This window comes from Eptesicus fuscus, chromosome 6 (assembly GCF_027574615.1).
Source record: "Eptesicus fuscus isolate TK198812 chromosome 6, DD_ASM_mEF_20220401, whole genome shotgun sequence".
Classification (NCBI taxonomy): Eukaryota; Metazoa; Chordata; class Mammalia; order Chiroptera; family Vespertilionidae; genus Eptesicus; species Eptesicus fuscus.
Genome location: NC_072478.1, coordinates 39,067,543 through 39,084,422, shown reverse-complemented (window position 1 = coordinate 39,084,422; position 16,880 = coordinate 39,067,543). Strand labels below are relative to the sequence as shown.

The 16,880-nt window shown below is 37.9% G+C and overlaps 1 protein-coding gene across 3 annotated transcripts in view; it reads left to right on the top strand.

Moving 5' to 3' along the window:
* Window positions 1–12,861, top strand: part of CLCN3 (chloride voltage-gated channel 3) — an 86,231-nt gene extending 73,370 nt beyond the window's left edge. For 2 of the 3 annotated variants that reach the window (XM_054717649.1, XM_008155227.3), the window contains 4 exons: window positions 550–948; window positions 3,719–3,935; window positions 8,270–8,345; window positions 10,002–12,861. In XM_054717649.1, coding sequence (XP_054573624.1) covers window positions 550–948; window positions 3,719–3,935; window positions 8,270–8,345; window positions 10,002–10,160 — 851 coding nt within the window. In that variant the 3' untranslated portion in view covers window positions 10,161–12,861. The remainder of the gene's footprint in view (window positions 1–549; window positions 949–3,718; window positions 3,936–8,269; window positions 8,346–10,001) is intronic. The other variant, XM_008155229.3, reaches the window with a different exon arrangement.
* Window positions 12,862–16,880: the final 4,019 nt, after the last annotated feature.

Below are 16,880 nucleotides of genomic sequence, written 5' to 3'. Positions count from 1 at the left end.
TTTTTAAATATATTTTATTGATTTTTTTACAGAGAGGAAGGGAGAGGGATAGAGAGAAACATCGATGAGAAAGAAACATCGATCAGCTGCCTCCTGCACACCTCCTACTGGAGATGTGCCCACAACCAAGGCATATGCCCTTGACTGGAATCGAACCGGGGACCCTTTAGTCTGCAGCCCGACGCTCTATCCACTGAGCCACACCGGTTAGGGCAATAATAATCTTTTATAAGGGTGAAATTATGTCTTTGCTATCACAGTGAACCAAAATGGCAAAGTTGTTTTGGTTGGACAGCTGTGGTTTTTTTATAGGAAGCAAGCAGGTTTTGAAATGTTATTTTAAATCTTCTGTGCTATAAACAAAGATGATTGGTGTTCTTCTAGATCTTATTAAAATAGTAATAATTATCCTAATAGTAGTTTTTGATGACAATCCTTTTCACTAAGTTCTACTTACAATTCGTCTTCACTTGCCTAGTGCAAAAATTCTACTAGCAAGTATTGATGAGGCTCCTGTCCTTCCTGACCAGTGGTGCTTATGTTTTTCAGGTGGAGTGACAAGGATGACCGTCTCCCTGGTGGTTATTGTTTTTGAGCTCACTGGAGGCCTGGAATATATTGTCCCCCTTATGGCTGCAGTAATGACCAGTAAATGGGTTGGAGACGCCTTTGGTAGGGAAGGCATTTATGAAGCGCACATTCGGTTAAATGGATACCCTTTCTTGGATGCAAAAGAAGAATTCACTCATACCACCCTGGCTGCTGATGTCATGAGACCTCGAAGGAATGATCCTCCCTTAGCTGTCCTGACACAAGACAATATGACAGTAGATGACATAGAAAACATGATTAATGAAACCAGCTACAATGGCTTTCCTGTCATAATGTCAAAAGAATCTCAGAGACTAGTAGGATTTGCCCTCAGAAGAGACCTGACAATTGCAATAGGTATCTTTTTTTAAAAAAAAAATACAAACACACACCTTTATAAGTATTATCTAGATATCTAGGTAGATATAGATATATAGTAGATTTCTGGAAGATAGGAAAGCAATAAAGTTTAATTGGTGGGGTTTGTGGAGGCAGGTCTTATATTTAGAAAAGGAATTTATGCTTTCATAGATGGTTTTCCTGCTAAATAGAGTTTTATCTTTGACTTGGCATTGTTATTAGTTTGGAGTCAGATTATTTTCCCCCCACTCAGATAAGTCTTGTTAAGTTGATTATTCTTAATTAACATATAATTATTCTTAATTAACATATAAGACCTTAGCAAGTGCCAGGGCATCCAGCGAAGTACATTCTTCTATTTAATAAAGTTGATTTATTTGAATGCAAGTTATTGAAAATTACATCTTCATTGGTCTGTTTCATACCAGATTCACAAGGTGGTTTTTTTTTAGTTTTTGGATTTAGGTTTATAATATTAACTTGTAATATCTAGTTTAAAGTGAAAAAAGTCATTGAAATTTTATTTTTGGTTAAACGTCAGGTTGAAAAAGTATATAAGTGCTGTTGTATTTTGAGCTAACATTCCTGAAAAAATTGTAAAGGCATTAGCCACACTACGTTATTTCTTGGAAATAAATTAAACTTTTTCCCTGAGGAGGAAGCAATTGTGTTCCTCCAAAATTAATTTTTCCTCTTACCCAATAGTACTACAGTCTTAATCAGGAGACCCATAAGGCTTCCAGTCCTTTTCTACACAAGCTGACTCTCCCCCTCACCTCCAAAGGTGATAGTGAATATTTTCATGAAGTCATTGCTTTGACACTCTGCAGTTTTTAGTAGAGGACCCTGAGCTGAAAATGTCAAGCTTTTGGCCTGTCTCCAAAGGTCACTCATATGAGCCCGTCATCTCCCTTTCAACTTATCCCTGTCCTGCAATTGCAGGAGTATTGTAAAATATTCCCATTCTTGTGCCATTGCAAGAGGAAAGACTAGACAGTGTAGATGAGAGTATTTCTCAAATCAAACTGGAAAGAAACTCAATTTGCAAGAGCTGTTAAAGTAGAAAAAAAAAGAGAAGGAAATAGTTTTCGGAGAATATCCTACTCAGTTTAGGAAAAGGCTTATACCTTTAGAAGATTTTTTCAAAGACCAGCAATCCCATCATTCCAAGTTTTGTTTTGTTTTTTTTTTAAATAATTTTATTGATTTTTACAGAGAGGAAGGGAGAGGAATAGAGAGTTAGAAACATCCATGAGAGAGAAACATCAATCAGCCGCCTCCTGCACACCCCCCACTGGGGATGCGCCCGCAACCAAGGCACATGCCCCCGACTGGAATCGAACCTGGGACCCCTCAGTCCCCAGGCCGACGCTCTATCCACTGAGCCAAACCAGCCAGGGCCCATCATTCCAAGTTTTGCTCTCAGTAATATCATAGTAGTTGCCAGAGCGGGCAAAGTATGTGGTCAGACTTGTCTCTCTTCAGGTGTTTCAGCTTCTAAATCATTGCCATGGCAAACCTACAATCCGAGAATTTCATTGTTTAGATTCCTATTCTTTAGGTTTTAATGGTAGCCAGGCAAAGAAACGGAAAAGATCAGAATGTTGGAATTTACATAGAAGTTTAAAGAAAGAAGGCCAGGTTTTAAAAAGAAGAAGGTGGTAAAGTTAAGGTTTACATTCTCAGTCGTGGATGTATTTTTTAGTTTTTGTTCTTGTCTTGAGAAATAGAATGTTGGGTTGGCAGATCGTGTTCACAAGGGAATAGAGGTACTTTAGATACGTGAGATCAAGTCAGATTCTCAGATATGTTAGTCACATGACTTTTTGAACACACCTTAAATATTCACCCACATATACTTTTGTAAAGTTTAAGTTTTTGAATGGAAAAAGTAGACCTGTATGTTAGGTTTTACACATATAAGCATAATATATAAAATGCCTTATTAAAGGACAGTTTTGAATACACACTAAACTCAAAATAGATTCATAAAGCTGGCTATTTTATTTTTGTATTCTATTTCCTGGATTTCCTTCTTGCTCCCATGGTCTCTCCCCTTCTTCTACAGTTTTCTGCCTCGTTGCCACTTCTTGTCTAGCACTCAGAGTGGGGAGTGGAGGTAGGCAGCAGGACCGAAGCATGTGAAGCCGAGCACACCGGAGGGGGCAGTTATCACAGCCTTTACAGATAAAACCTAGGAAGTCAGTCTGTGCCCATTATGTGCGTAAATGTAGTTTCAACCCACTTGTTCATACTTGTGACTCATCTAGAAAATTAAACGTTAACATTAGCAAAGAGAGAGAAGGAGCTAATTCACAGTGGTGAAGCACACACCATTGTCAAAGCAAGGACGAAGCTCTTTCAGTCCCACCTCCCAGGCAGGAAAAGTGACTGTTGGCACAGGCAGCTGTTATTCGATGGTGGATTCCTATAATTTGTGCAGGTTTAAAAATCTCATATTCCAAACATGCTTCCTTATCCCCCAGGGTTAATAAACAGCTTCAGTGCCACTAAAGACAATTGAACCATGATTTACCAAAAAATATTTTATTTACATGAAGATAGTGTGTTGGTGATGGGTTCTGATTCTGTCAAATATAAGAAATGGCTAACTGACTTTTTAGTTTATTCCTTTCTTGTTTAAGAAGATAGGAAAAAATGAAGGGACCAAAAGTCATGGTGTACATTGCTTTATTTGTTTAATCTCTGACCTTAAAGTAAAATAAAACCTGTCAGATTTAATTTTTGTTCTCCTCTGTCTCTTCAGAAAGTGCCAGAAAGAAACAAGAAGGTATCGTGGGCAGCTCTCGTGTGTGCTTTGCACAGCACACCCCGTCTCTGCCAGCAGAAAGTCCGCGGCCCTTGAAGCTTCGCAGCATTCTTGACATGAGCCCTTTCACAGTGACGGACCACACCCCCATGGAGATCGTGGTGGATATTTTCCGAAAGCTGGGCCTGAGGCAGTGCCTTGTAACTCACAATGGGTAAGTTTCATCAAAAAATCAGTTCACTTGTCAGAGGTTTTTATCCCTCTTAGTGGAATTCATATGCACTTAATAGGAGAGAGTGTAATCAGCTCCCAAGTGGGAAAGTCTGTCTTAGTGTGGCTATAAATACAAGATCTATCAGATTGACACCAGAAAATAAGAAAAATGTCAACTCCCAGATCTTTGCCAAAGTGTAGTGACATTCGTCAGGCAGAGGTGCTGAAACGTCTCCAGCACCTACGTGGTGCTTCGAGCATTTCCTCCCGTGGACGAGAGTTCGCCCTGACCTGTGTGGAGGACTGCAAACACCTGCTTCCTCTTGTCTTTCGTTTTTAAAATAGGTATTTCTAGTGCAGAATAACTTTCTAGATGTTCGGCTGTTTACTGTGTCAGCTATTATTTAATTTATCATGTAACAAGGGAAATAATATATAATTAAATGAAATTTGTAAATTAGCTGAAAACTTCCTTTAGCAAATGCTTTGTTTCCTGTTTTCTACCTTCTCCACTCACAGACCTTTTACATACAAATACTCATTTATTTAAAATGCACAAATTGATTATTTTTGCCCTTTACACATAAACTGCCAGTATTTCTGAGGATGGGGAAAGTTGTGTTTTGCAGATGTCACAGGGATTGTGGAGAGTAACACAGTATTCCCTGGTCACATACTGCTCCCTCGTGTTCTGCTCCCTCTGTTCCTGACCTGGGACCTGCTTCCCTCCCATTCTCTCTCTACCCCTTCCCCCCTTTATGTTACTGTTCCTAGTTGAGATACTTAAGAACATTGTTTTACCTGAGGGCTGAAATGGAAAGCTAGAAATGAGGAACAGAGGATTGTGCATAAACTGCATGCATGTCTGAAGCTGGTTGAAATGCCAAACACTGGGAATCACAGCAAGTTTTCTAAAATATCATTTTGTACAAAATATGTGACCCCTATCTAGAGAAAAGAGGGAGAAAGGACAAAAATAAAGGAAATTTGTTTATTGAGTACCTTGCTCATTTAACTTTGTAGCCCCTCTGCAGAGTCGGTGGCAGTATCCCGACTTTACAGACGTAGGAATGGAGCTCGAAGAGGTTTGGTAACATGCCCAGCCACATGGTTAGCAAGTCAGAGATCAGGGAATAAAAAATCTTCCCAGTTTTAAAATCCAATGTCTTGTTATTGCTTTATAATATAATTGACTGATTGAATCTTAACCTACTACTGTTTTCTTGGACATATATGATACTGTATTGTGTTAGGAATAGAAATATAAAGCTAGAAAATTACATCCATGTTTAATGGTTTCACTGTGCTAGCCAGTTAAAATAACTCGAGATAATATGAAGTAAATCATTAAAGTGGTAAAGGTCTTGATTAGGAGCAGGGAGGTCAGAATTGTTAAATATCACAGATATTGATGGGAAGAGATGTAAGTAGTAAAAGAACTTTTTTCTTTAGTGTTGTTTGATTTGAAAAATAATGGTACCAAACTTCACTTTAAAAACGAGTACATGTTAAATGGAGTAACTTCATAAAGCTTTACTGCTTCTTGGGCCCTTTTAATTATAAATGATTTCGTGGGAAGCTAAGATGAGTTGTTAGGAACTTTTACTTGCTTTGAGTTGTTCTCTGTGCCTGCCATGGTGTGTCCTTTTATGTAGGACCAAATATACTGTCAGTCTCTAGTCATGATTAACTATGTCCACAAAGCTGTACGAGTTAATTACCGTATTTCCCTTTGCTGATTAATTCCCAGGTTTCGGTAGCACAGACATTGGAAAGTGTATTTAGAAGAAAGTGTAAAAAGAATGAAGTGGGGGGAAAGAGGGAGGGTAGTTAATTAAAATCTTACCTGATACTGTTTATAAGAAAGCGTGTGTGTGTGTGTGTGTGTGTGTGTGTGTGTGTGTGTGTGGCTTTTTTTCTAAAGGAACATGTTTAATTGCCCTGATTATATTTTCCTTATTTCTGTCCTATAAGGAAAACAGATTGATAAATATGAAAAAAGAAGAGATCCTTCGGGGTGGTGGCTCTTGGGATTTTTTTCTTTGAAATGTGTAAGAAAGTAGTGTTTTATTCTCACTCTAAATCATTTAAGATTTAAACTCAGAAAAAAAATTATATCTTCTGGTTTTTAGTATAGACTATGAAGTTCTGGACAATTGCTCACATTTTATAGATTATACTGGGTCCTTAGAGGTGGAAAATAACTATTTGGGGCAAGGGATATAACAAATCTGGAACCTTGGATGCCAGGAGAAAATGAGATCTGAGAGACCAGGGGAAGTATGTCTGTAAAGATGCCAATGATAGATGTCTAACTTTTAATTTTAATTTCTCAGAATCTTCGAGTCTTGGAACTAGCAGGATGTTAATAGGCATTGTTCCAAAAGAGTTTTGTGATCATATAAGTTTGGGAAGTATTGGATTAAATATAATTGAGGTTTATTTATTGTGGAACTTCTCAGAACTTATAAAATGTTGGTATTATTTGATTCTCAAATGGGATAATAGAAAACAAGTTTTCCAAACTTATTTGAATATTAAACCTGTTTTTGATGGAGGGACAGGGTTAGGACTCTGATGTTTGGTTTTAATTGGAACAGACTTTGAAAAATGTTGGGTCACGCTCTGTTAACTCTTACATCATTGTTTGTTAGCCCATAAGAAACAGCAAATCAGTCTTTTTTTTTTTATTTTTATTTTATTTTATTTTATTTTATTTTTTTTTAAATTACTTTATTGATTAAGGTATCACATATTTGTCCTCAACCCCCTCCCCCCGTTCCCTTCCCAATCCCCCACACACACAAGCCCCCCTCCCCCTGTTGTCCGTGATCATTGGTTAGGCTCATATGCAATCACACAAGTCCTTTGGTTGATCTATCGTCTTTACATGAGTCACATTTTGCATTGATTTTCCTTACATTTCCTGAAATTAACAAAGCAGCACTGAACTGGCCTTATGCTCAAATCACTTTTCTCCATTAACGAAAGAGAAAGGGATATATGTATTTTCTTCTTTTTAGGGCTATTACTTTGTAAATATAATCACTGCTTTGTAAAACTCTAAATTTGCCATTTGGTCCTTAAAAACTTGTTTAATAGTAAAGTTGACTTAACCTGATCACCAGGGAAATATATAAATATGTTCAATTACCCTGAAGGGAATTCTGGGTGGGCTTCCCAAATTTAAAGATTAAAAGCTTTTTAAGGTGTTTTTAAAAAATATATCTTTTTATTGATTTCAGAGAGAGAGGAAGAGTGAGGGAGGGAGAGAGAAACATTGACCAGCTGCCTCCTGCACACACCCTATTGGGGATTGAGCCCACAACCCAAGCAATGTGCCCTTGACCAGGAATCGAACCCATGACCTTTTGGTGCACGGGACAACACCCAACCAAAGAAGTCACACCAGTCAGGGCACTTTTTAAGGTTTTTTGACATTCACTGTCTATATTGTCATATACTGTAGTTGAATTCATTGACTTTCATTATAAAACCAATGAAAGTTATTTTTGTTTTAATAATTTAATTTAATTTAATTTAATAATTAATTTAATAATTAATAATTTAATAAAGAATTTTGTTTTAATAATTAAAAGTTTAATTATTTTCAAGTATCCTGAGAATTTATGTCCATTGTTTTGCTTGATGTTATAATAATAATACATTAACTGAGAATTAATCATTTAGAAAAAAATTCATAAAGTGCAAGTGATTTTGACCCCCTAATCTTAAACCTGTCTTATTTGCTTACCTTAAGAAGTAGCATTCAGTAGGTCCTGAAAATTATGGTGTGTATGGGTCGGCATTATTTATTTGGTACACATTGCCTTTAATTTTAATTCCAAATAATAGTAAAATAAAGGGATTTCTCAAGTCTCATAGGCAATAAAGGCTAAGACTTCTCCTATCTTTACATTGCTGAGGTAGATCCAAAAAATACCTGCTGCATTGTGACATTTTAGATATTAGAAAAATATCTTCTTCAAAGGAGGGAACAGTGAAAATGAAACTAAATTTCAGAATGTTATAGTTGTATATTAATATTTTTTGTACTTTGTAGTCATCTTCATTGCAAACTTTTATCATTTTGATTTTTAACTTAACAAGGAAAACAATCCATCAGTATTTAAAAATAATACCATGTCACTTTTGAAAGTCAGTAGAATTTATGCAACCTGGGATTTCAAACCTTTTTTTTTTTTTTTTTAATTTTTCTAGAGTTCATTAAAAGCATTCTTTTGGTCCATGTTTTTATTCTTTCATTATCATTATGATTGGAACCTCTTTTAATTTAATTTCTCACAGTTATTAGCATAACATGATCTGTTTCAGGATTGTCTTGGGGATCATCACAAAGAAGAACATATTAGAGCATCTCGAGCAACTAAAGCAGCACGTCGAACCCTTGGTGATTAGATATATCAGATCTCCTCACTAGACACCTTAGAAGTCAGGAGGCATGAAACTTGTGAACTGTTCCGTTCTCTCTTTCCCAGACACCTGCCCGCAAAGTCCTACATGCTGCCAATTCCATTTCTATCTCATAATATGCCTGTAAGATAAATTTAAATGTATGTAAAATTTCATTCATGGGAAGTAAGCAAAAGTTAGCATCTCATCAAAACCATTAGTTGCAATTTAAGAGCTGTAAAGAGTTTGGTAGTTGACTGAGTAAATATTACTGGACATTTTTAAAGTAACACAACATGTCTACTTTAGCGCTTACACCAGTCTCAGAGGATGCCAGATTGGTTAAAAATGTCTACCCCATCACCCCAAACCCTCCCCCTCCTTTAAAAAAAAATGTTTCCTGATCTTGTGGTAAATCTAAGCTCATAAATCATTTTAACCGAGCTTAGCAATGTTAGATTTGCCGACAATTAAAGGGATTTTTTTTATGGGCACATTAACTAGTGCGTAATATGTGTATATATATGTGTGTGAGCATAGCATTAGTTTTCTGCTATACCCTCCATACCCTCAATACTTTCAAAGTCAATAATGTGTCTCTTGCCATTTCATTAGTGAACTGGACCTAGAATATGTTTGTGCCCTTTTTGTATGATGCTTCTAGAGTGCTGTAAGCAGTTTTTAGGGTCAAATGCATTTGTTCTAACAGGCTGTATGTCCTTCCTAGTAGTTTAATGACTAAAGATAAATTTTGAATTATTATTTTACCTCATAACCTAAAAATTGTCTGGCTTTAGCAATAAATGCCTGAAGTTATTTTGCCGTGCAATTGTCATACCTATATAAACTTGTCCCAGTTTGTTTAATACACAACTGATTGTGTATTCCTGTTGTATGCTAATATTTCACAAGTGTTTCATGCATCCTTTTAAAAAACTAATCAGAATAATAAGTAGCTACTCATTCATCCTGCTTTGTGCTTTACTTATACTATTTTAGGACTGCTTCTTGATTTTTTCATCTATCTTTTAATGTAAGCATTAACAACTAAGACTTTCATAAAAGCACTGTATCTTAACTTTTTTGGCCAAAATCAAAAAAGGAAAACATTGATGAGTGTTGGGTTGTCTTACAGATTGGTTCTGGCTTCTGAAGTTTGCTATTGAAGTTCTGTGTTGACCATTTTATCTCAATTGTATGTGCTTTCATGAAGATTCTGCATACAACTGAGCAATCTCTGTTTTTTAAAAGTTAATTTTAGTTTTAAAAAATGGAATATTGAGGGGATTTGGTCATCAAACATTTTACTACTTTTTGGTGTGATGGGAATGAATATTCCTTCTCAAATGGATTAGTATAATTTATTTTCCATACATCCTCCCATTTTTTTGTTGGCATTCATTAGTCAAAATAGCTCGACTTCAATGACAGTCTCAGTGGAAAGAACGTTGTACTATTAGTGACTATAATACTTTTTATATCAAAGGATGGTAGCTGGGTAATCTGATTATCTTTACCAATAAAATATTTTTGCAAGTGTAATATCAGGCACTTGCTTTGCTCTTTTCCTGTCTACAAAAAGCATTTAGCTGTAAATGTAGCTTCTCATTTTCTTTTTCCCTTTTAACGGCAGTCTTCTCTTTATCCTTTTCAGGCGCCTCCTTGGCATTATAACAAAAAAAGATATCCTCCGTCATATGGCCCAGACGGCAAACCAAGACCCCGCTTCGGTAATGTTCAACTGAATCCCGTAGATGAGGAGAGAGAGGAGGCAGAAGAGGAAGTTCATTTGTTGAATAGCACAACTCTGTAACCTGAGGGAGTCGTCTACCTATAGTTCTCCTTTAAACAAAAAAAAAGAAAGAAAAAGAAAAAAGGAAATATAAAAGCCAGGCTTTTGCAACATGGTTTGCAAATAATGCTGGTGGAACGGAGGATTTGTTTGGGGAGGGAAAGGAGAGAGAAGGAAATGAGTGAGGTATTTCCCCATCTAAGGAGAGCAGCCAACCACCTCCTGTCGTTCTGCACTGGATGCGTTCAGCTGAGGATGTGCCATGAAAGTGCAGACTTGAGCCCCAAAGGAGAGGGCCCTGGAGCCCTGAAGCACCCGGCCTGTTACTCCAACATCGCAAAGACGCGTTATCAGTCCCCGTTTCTGGAGGGGTTACTTTGAATTGAGCCATCTATAAGACTGCAGGTCTTGCCCTTTTTTAATCAAAACTGTTCTGTTTAATTCATGAATTGTATAGTTAAGCATTACCTTTTTACATTCCAGAAGAGCTTCTCTCTCTTTCTTTCTCTTTCTCTCTGTAACAAAGCCTCTTTAAATTGGTGTGCCCTTTTGAAGCAATCCTTTCTCATATTGAGATGTACTGTGGTTTTCCTGAGGTTTCATCACAAGAAGGGAGTGTTTCTTGTGCCACTAACCATGTAGTTTTTTACCATCACTGAATGCTTGGAGCCGACACATGCACCATAACAAAGGCCGATCAAACAGGTACAATCTTGAATGAAGCATGAATGAGATCTCTCAGCTTGTGTGCTGTGTGGTTCAGAATCTTTTTGTTTTTCCCTCTCAGATTTTATAGATAATGTGACCTGGTCTTATGCATATTTTCTATTTCTAAAACTGCTATGAAATACAAGTACTGTTCAGCATAAGCAAGCACCATGCTACTGCTCTGACAGTAGAGAAGTAACTATTCTGTTTAGCTATATCTGGAATTAACTGCATGTTTAAACTGGAATTTTTTTTCTTCTTGAAATTAGATCAGTCATTTTTTTCTTTCCTCAAGATATTTTACTGCTGACACTGAAGAAATGTAATTCATAACTTGCACTAAATGTATATTTCTTTTCTTAAAAATTTACCATTCTTATTTATATTTTTATGGATTAAAATTTATAAAATACAGATCAGTTAATATCTCACTTAAATAATTTTACCTTTTTAATGTGATTTTTATAGACTAATTCTGACTTACAAATATGGAGATATGAACAAAGTTTACAATGGGAACAAGGGTTTGAGAGAGGATGTGGTTATTTCTCTATGATCTAATGTGTACATAAACTTTTTTCTGATCTTTCACTGCCATCCCCTGGATTCTATCATCTGACCTGTCCATTCTGACTCATTAACTGGAAAGTTGAAACACTACAAATCACTTTGAAGATTAAAACCAAACATTAAATAGTGTTTACCTTAAAAAAAAAATGAAATTGCAAAAATATCAGTTAAAATTGTAATCAGAACATCACCTTTGAATCTTTGGGTATGTCACATCCAGAGGTATTTAATGATGTTTTGACTATTCACAGTGCATTTTTTGCAGGATGAATTGAAAATGTATTGGGGTGTGTTTGTGATTGCTTTTGGAAATGTCTGTCTTAATCATGGTCTTAATTCACTGTTGGCAAAGCTAGTTTTCTTGAAGGACTGGCCTAAATATTCTGTGATTATGTATTTTTGGTTGGAAAGTAATTTTTTACAGACATTTTTGAAACAAACTGGCAACGAGCTGCTTTTTTGGAAGTGAGTCTTCCTTTTTTAATATATCTGTAAGATCACATAAGATGGGTAAAATCTTGAAGATTTATAAGATCATGAAGCCATATTAGAATGACAAGTTTAAGTTGAACAAAATTTTAGAAACTCAGTGAAACATTCTTAGTTTTGCTATCTGCCTAAAATTGGTACTTTGTCCAAGACACTTCCCCACTTTGGCAGATTTCAAGTTTTCTGGCCCCCTTCAAAGTTTATTTGACCATCCAGGGTAATATCATTTCTGAACGATGGTTGTATGTATATTATCTCCAGCTTGTCTGAAGTGTGCAAGGCGCTGGTGGAGTGTGAGTTCCTCAGCACTGGCTACTGAACAACTTAATTGCCTGTTCTCAGTTATAAGCCTTCGAAGGAGAAGCGAGTTTCTTTGCAGGTAGCTTCATCATAGTAAACTTTACCTGGATTTCGTTTTTCATGTTAGGTCCTCCTTTCATTGCCCATCCTGCTTCAGAGACGGACATTTCAGGGTGAACACTCAAGGTGGATATTAATTTTCTTCTTGGTGTATTTCTATCCCTGATGTGTCTTACAGCTGAAATACAGGACAAGTGCCATATTTTTATGCATTCAGTGGCTTTCTTTGGGATTACGATCTGTTCCATTTTTCTTCTTGATATGTTGAGGTATGTCTGCTTTTTAACCAAACTGTGAAGTAGTGGAGATCATGAATATATGTGCCTGGCTGATGGCAGATAATACGTGGAGCACCTTATTTGCGTCCCTTTTTGGAGAAGGTATGATGAGAATGGGCAAGGGTGTCAGCATTTCTTCCTAATTGTTTTCCGTTTTGGTTCATGAAGAATGCTTAGTTTGTTAATCTGTGATGTTGCCTAGAGCTGTATTTATCTGTTTTTATTTATACTAGTATAGTAAAGCTGCATATCATTACAGTAAAAATGATTACTGTGATGAGTTAATCAGAATATCTATTAAAATCTATATGACAATGTGTGGTTTGCCCTTCAATTATATGTATAAACCCTTCCACTTTTACTCTTTTTGCAGTGTAGGCCAGTATGTCTGGTACAAGCAGCCTTAAAGGGGTGATATATGTGTTAAGCTTCTCTCAGATTACAGAGCCATTTAATGCACGGTGTAAGCAAGGAGCAACCAAACAGCAGCTGCTGGATTGAACAGCAGGGTATATACATACCAGCAATAGTACAGAGCCTCCCTGTCAGTGCAAGTTGCAGGTTTACAGAAAGATTTAATTTCTGTTTACTTTCAAAACCATGGTGTTTATTATTATTTTTAAATAGATTTTTATTGATTTCAGAGGGGAAGGAAGAGGGAAACATCAATGATGAGAGAATCATCGATCGGCTGCCTCCTGCAGGCCCCCCTACTGGGGACTGAGCCCGCAACACTTGACCAGAATTGAACACTGGACCCTTCAGTCTGCAGGCTGACACTACCCACTGAGCAAACCCAGCTAGGGCAAAAACCATTATTTTTAAAAAGAAATAAAGAAATATTAGGCTATTTGCATGAAGAGAAAACATGTGATTTACATTTTAAAATTTTACCTTGGAAAGTTGCTAATAGAACTGCCTAAAAAGAAGTGGTGACATTTGAATTGTTAAAAGATTTCAGGAGTGTACTAATATTAAACTTTTAGTAAAGAGGCAAGCACTTTACTGAAAATTCAAGGAGAGAACTTTGATCATTCATTTCATTTGGTCATTCCCTAAGTACTTATTGAACACTTACTGTGTACTAGGCATTATTATAGTTTGATCAAAGCAGTTTCACTGGGACCAGGCAAAAGTCTGATTGGAACAGTTTTGCCAGAAATTGGAGTTAAAGGCAGCTATTAGAGCTCCTGAGATTTTCAGAAAAGGGATGTATGATAAAGGGCATTTTAAGATGCAGGACATTATAGCTTTCGTTTTTGATGGGAATGTTTAAGAGGGAAATTGATAACTGAGGGGTCCTTGAGTAGCTAACGGATGTCATCTGGGGTACATAGCAGGACACTAAGCAACATTCATAGAAATGAGGAAAGGTAGTAACTTGGTGAGATTTCATTGAAGTTATTTTGATTGCTTCTATTTCCTCAGTGAAATAAACTGAGGATGGAGGGTCTTCGGGGAAAATGTGCAAGTAGGAATGAAGGGCAGCAGCATGACCAACTTGAGGTTAATGGTTCTGTTTTTTCTCCAGCATGTATATATTTTCTCTTACTGAGGGGGCTGTATACTTAATGGCATAACTGTGAAGATGAGGCATTAAAATTCCTGACTAGAAGTGTTTCCTTTTAATAGTGCACTCATACCTTTTATCAAAAACATTAAGTATCTCATAACATCTGGTTAAGGACACAGCTCACAGAGTAAGTAACTGGGGACTACAAAATGTGGGGACTAAACTAGATGACATCAGGGCTTTCCTGTAGTTCATATGAAAGGGAAAGAACTTATAGGTTCTTTAGCCTAATCCACAATGTTTGCTATTTTACACTTCATGGTTTGCTTTGTTTTTCAAGTAAAGGACATTTTGTCAGGTTTAATGAGGACCTGAATCTGGTAAAACACAGATTCATACTGGAAGTACAATGAAGTAATTTGCAATGGAAAACTAAAATCTAAATTAATAGTATACTGACTTCTATATTATATTATCTATACAGTAGGTCCTCGGGTTATGTCGGAGATCTGTTCCCCCGGTGTGACGTAATCGCGTAAGTCAGAACTCACCTACATAAGCACCTACGTCACTTCATTACATAGCAGTAATGAAGTGAAACAGTAAAAAAAATTAAAAAGGTTACAATTCCTGACCTTTACTTGTGGTAAATAAATAACAAACATGAAGCACATTTATACATACGTCAAAATGACGGAACTTTTTATTTTTTTTAATAAATGGGAGATGGCGACGTAACCACGAAACGACGTACGACGTAAACAGAGGACTGTTTGTATATATAACACCCTAATATGTAAATAGACCAAACAACCGGTCGCTATGACATGTGCTGACCACCAGGGGCACATGTTGAACACGGTGGGCATCAGCAGTAGGTGGCAGAGCACGGAACATGGCAGGTGTCAGCTGCAATGGGATGGTGGAGCAGGTGAGTGGGGGCACCAGACCAAAGTGGGGTGCTGGTCACTGTCATTGGGTGAGCCTCTGGTGGTTACTGAAAATTCTTTGCTCCCATGCGCTGGTCCCGCTCACACCCGCTGCTGGCGCCCAGCACCGGCCCCAATCGTTCGGCACTGTCAGTGGGTGCGAGCGGCGGATGCCAGCCCCAATCGCCCCTCAGGACTTCTCCACCTCCCCCTGCTCCTGAGGGTCGATCGGGGCTGGCAGCTGCCTCTCGCACCCGCTTCCACCTATGGCCCCGCTCGCACCTGCAGCCAGTGCCAGAGCAGCTGCCGTGGGAAGGGCTGGGCTGGGGTGCGGAGGATGGGCCAAGACAACCTACAACTGCAGCCTCATGGCCCACAGTTCCTTTCAAGGTGCACAAACTCATGCACTGGGCTCCTTGTACTATTTAAGTATACTATGGAATAATGATTAGTAATACAGACTGAGTCAAGGAGAATTGTTTTAAAGAATATTCCCACTGAAACCGGTTTGGCTCAGTGGATAGAGCGTTGGTCTGTGGACTGAAGGGTCCCAGGTTCGATTCCAGTCAAGGGCATGTACCTTGATTGCGGGCACATCCTCGGTAGGGGGTGTGCAGGAGGCAGCTGGTCGATGTTTCTCATCGATGTTTCTAGCACTCTATCCCTCTCCCTTCCTCTCTGTAAAATATCAATAAAATATATTTAAAAAAAAGAAAAAGAATATTCCCAATGGGAGAAAACAGGAGTCACCAGGAGACCCTGTTAAAATGCAGTTTCGTTAGGTGGGGTCAGGCACTCTAGGAGAGTGCTGGGTACAGTATCACGGGTTTCCTTGTCCTGTGCCTTTCCCACCCTCCATAAATCTAATCCCTAAAGCTACAGCTATTATTAACTCAAGTCTCAGAAATAAATTCTTAGCTGCCCATGTTAAATACTGAAAAGGACTCCCGGGAGGAGAGGATAGTCTGGTTATCTACAGGCATTAGGTGGTGAATTCCTGTGACATTAGAGGATGACTTTCTTTCAAATGTGATTAGGAACTCACCATTTAGATGATTTTACTACCATTTATTTGCACATGAAAAAAACCCAGAACAGAAACCATCAACAAAATGAAAAGGGAACCTACTATATGGGAAAACATATTCGCCAATTACACATCAGATAAGGGGTTAATTTCCAAAACACTCAAACTTAACACAAGGAAGACAGACAATCCAATTAAAAAATGGGCAAAGGATCTAAATAGACACTTCTCTAAAGAGAACATACAGATGGCTAACAGACATGAAAAAAAGGCTCGAATTCACTAACATCAGGGATGCAAATTAAAACTACAATGAGGGATCACCTCACACCTGCCAAAATGGCTACCATCAATAAATCAATAAACAATAAGTGTTGGCGAGGATGTGGATAAAAGGAAACCCTAGTACAGTGCTAATGGGAATGCAGACTGATGTAGCCACTGTGTAAAACAGTATGGAAGTTCCTCAGAAAATTAAAAATGGAACTGCCATTTGACCCAGTGATCCCACTTCTGGGAATATATCTAAAAATCCTAAAACCAATCAGAATATATGCACCATTATGTTCATAGTAGAATTATTTACAACTAGAGGCCCGGTGCACAATATTCATGCACTTGGGGGGAGGAGGGTAACCCTCAGCCCAGCCTGCGCCCTCTTGCAGTCCAGGAGTCTTCGCGGGATGTCCAAGCAGGCCTAAGCCGTCAGTTGGATATCCTTAGTGCCGCGAAGACAGGAGAGGCTCCCGCTGCTGCGCTAACCAGGAGCCCCTGTGGGAGCGCACTGACCATCAGGGGGCAGCTCCTGCATTGAGCGTCTGCCCCCTGGTGGTCGGTGCATATCATAGCGTCCAGTCGTTCCTCCAT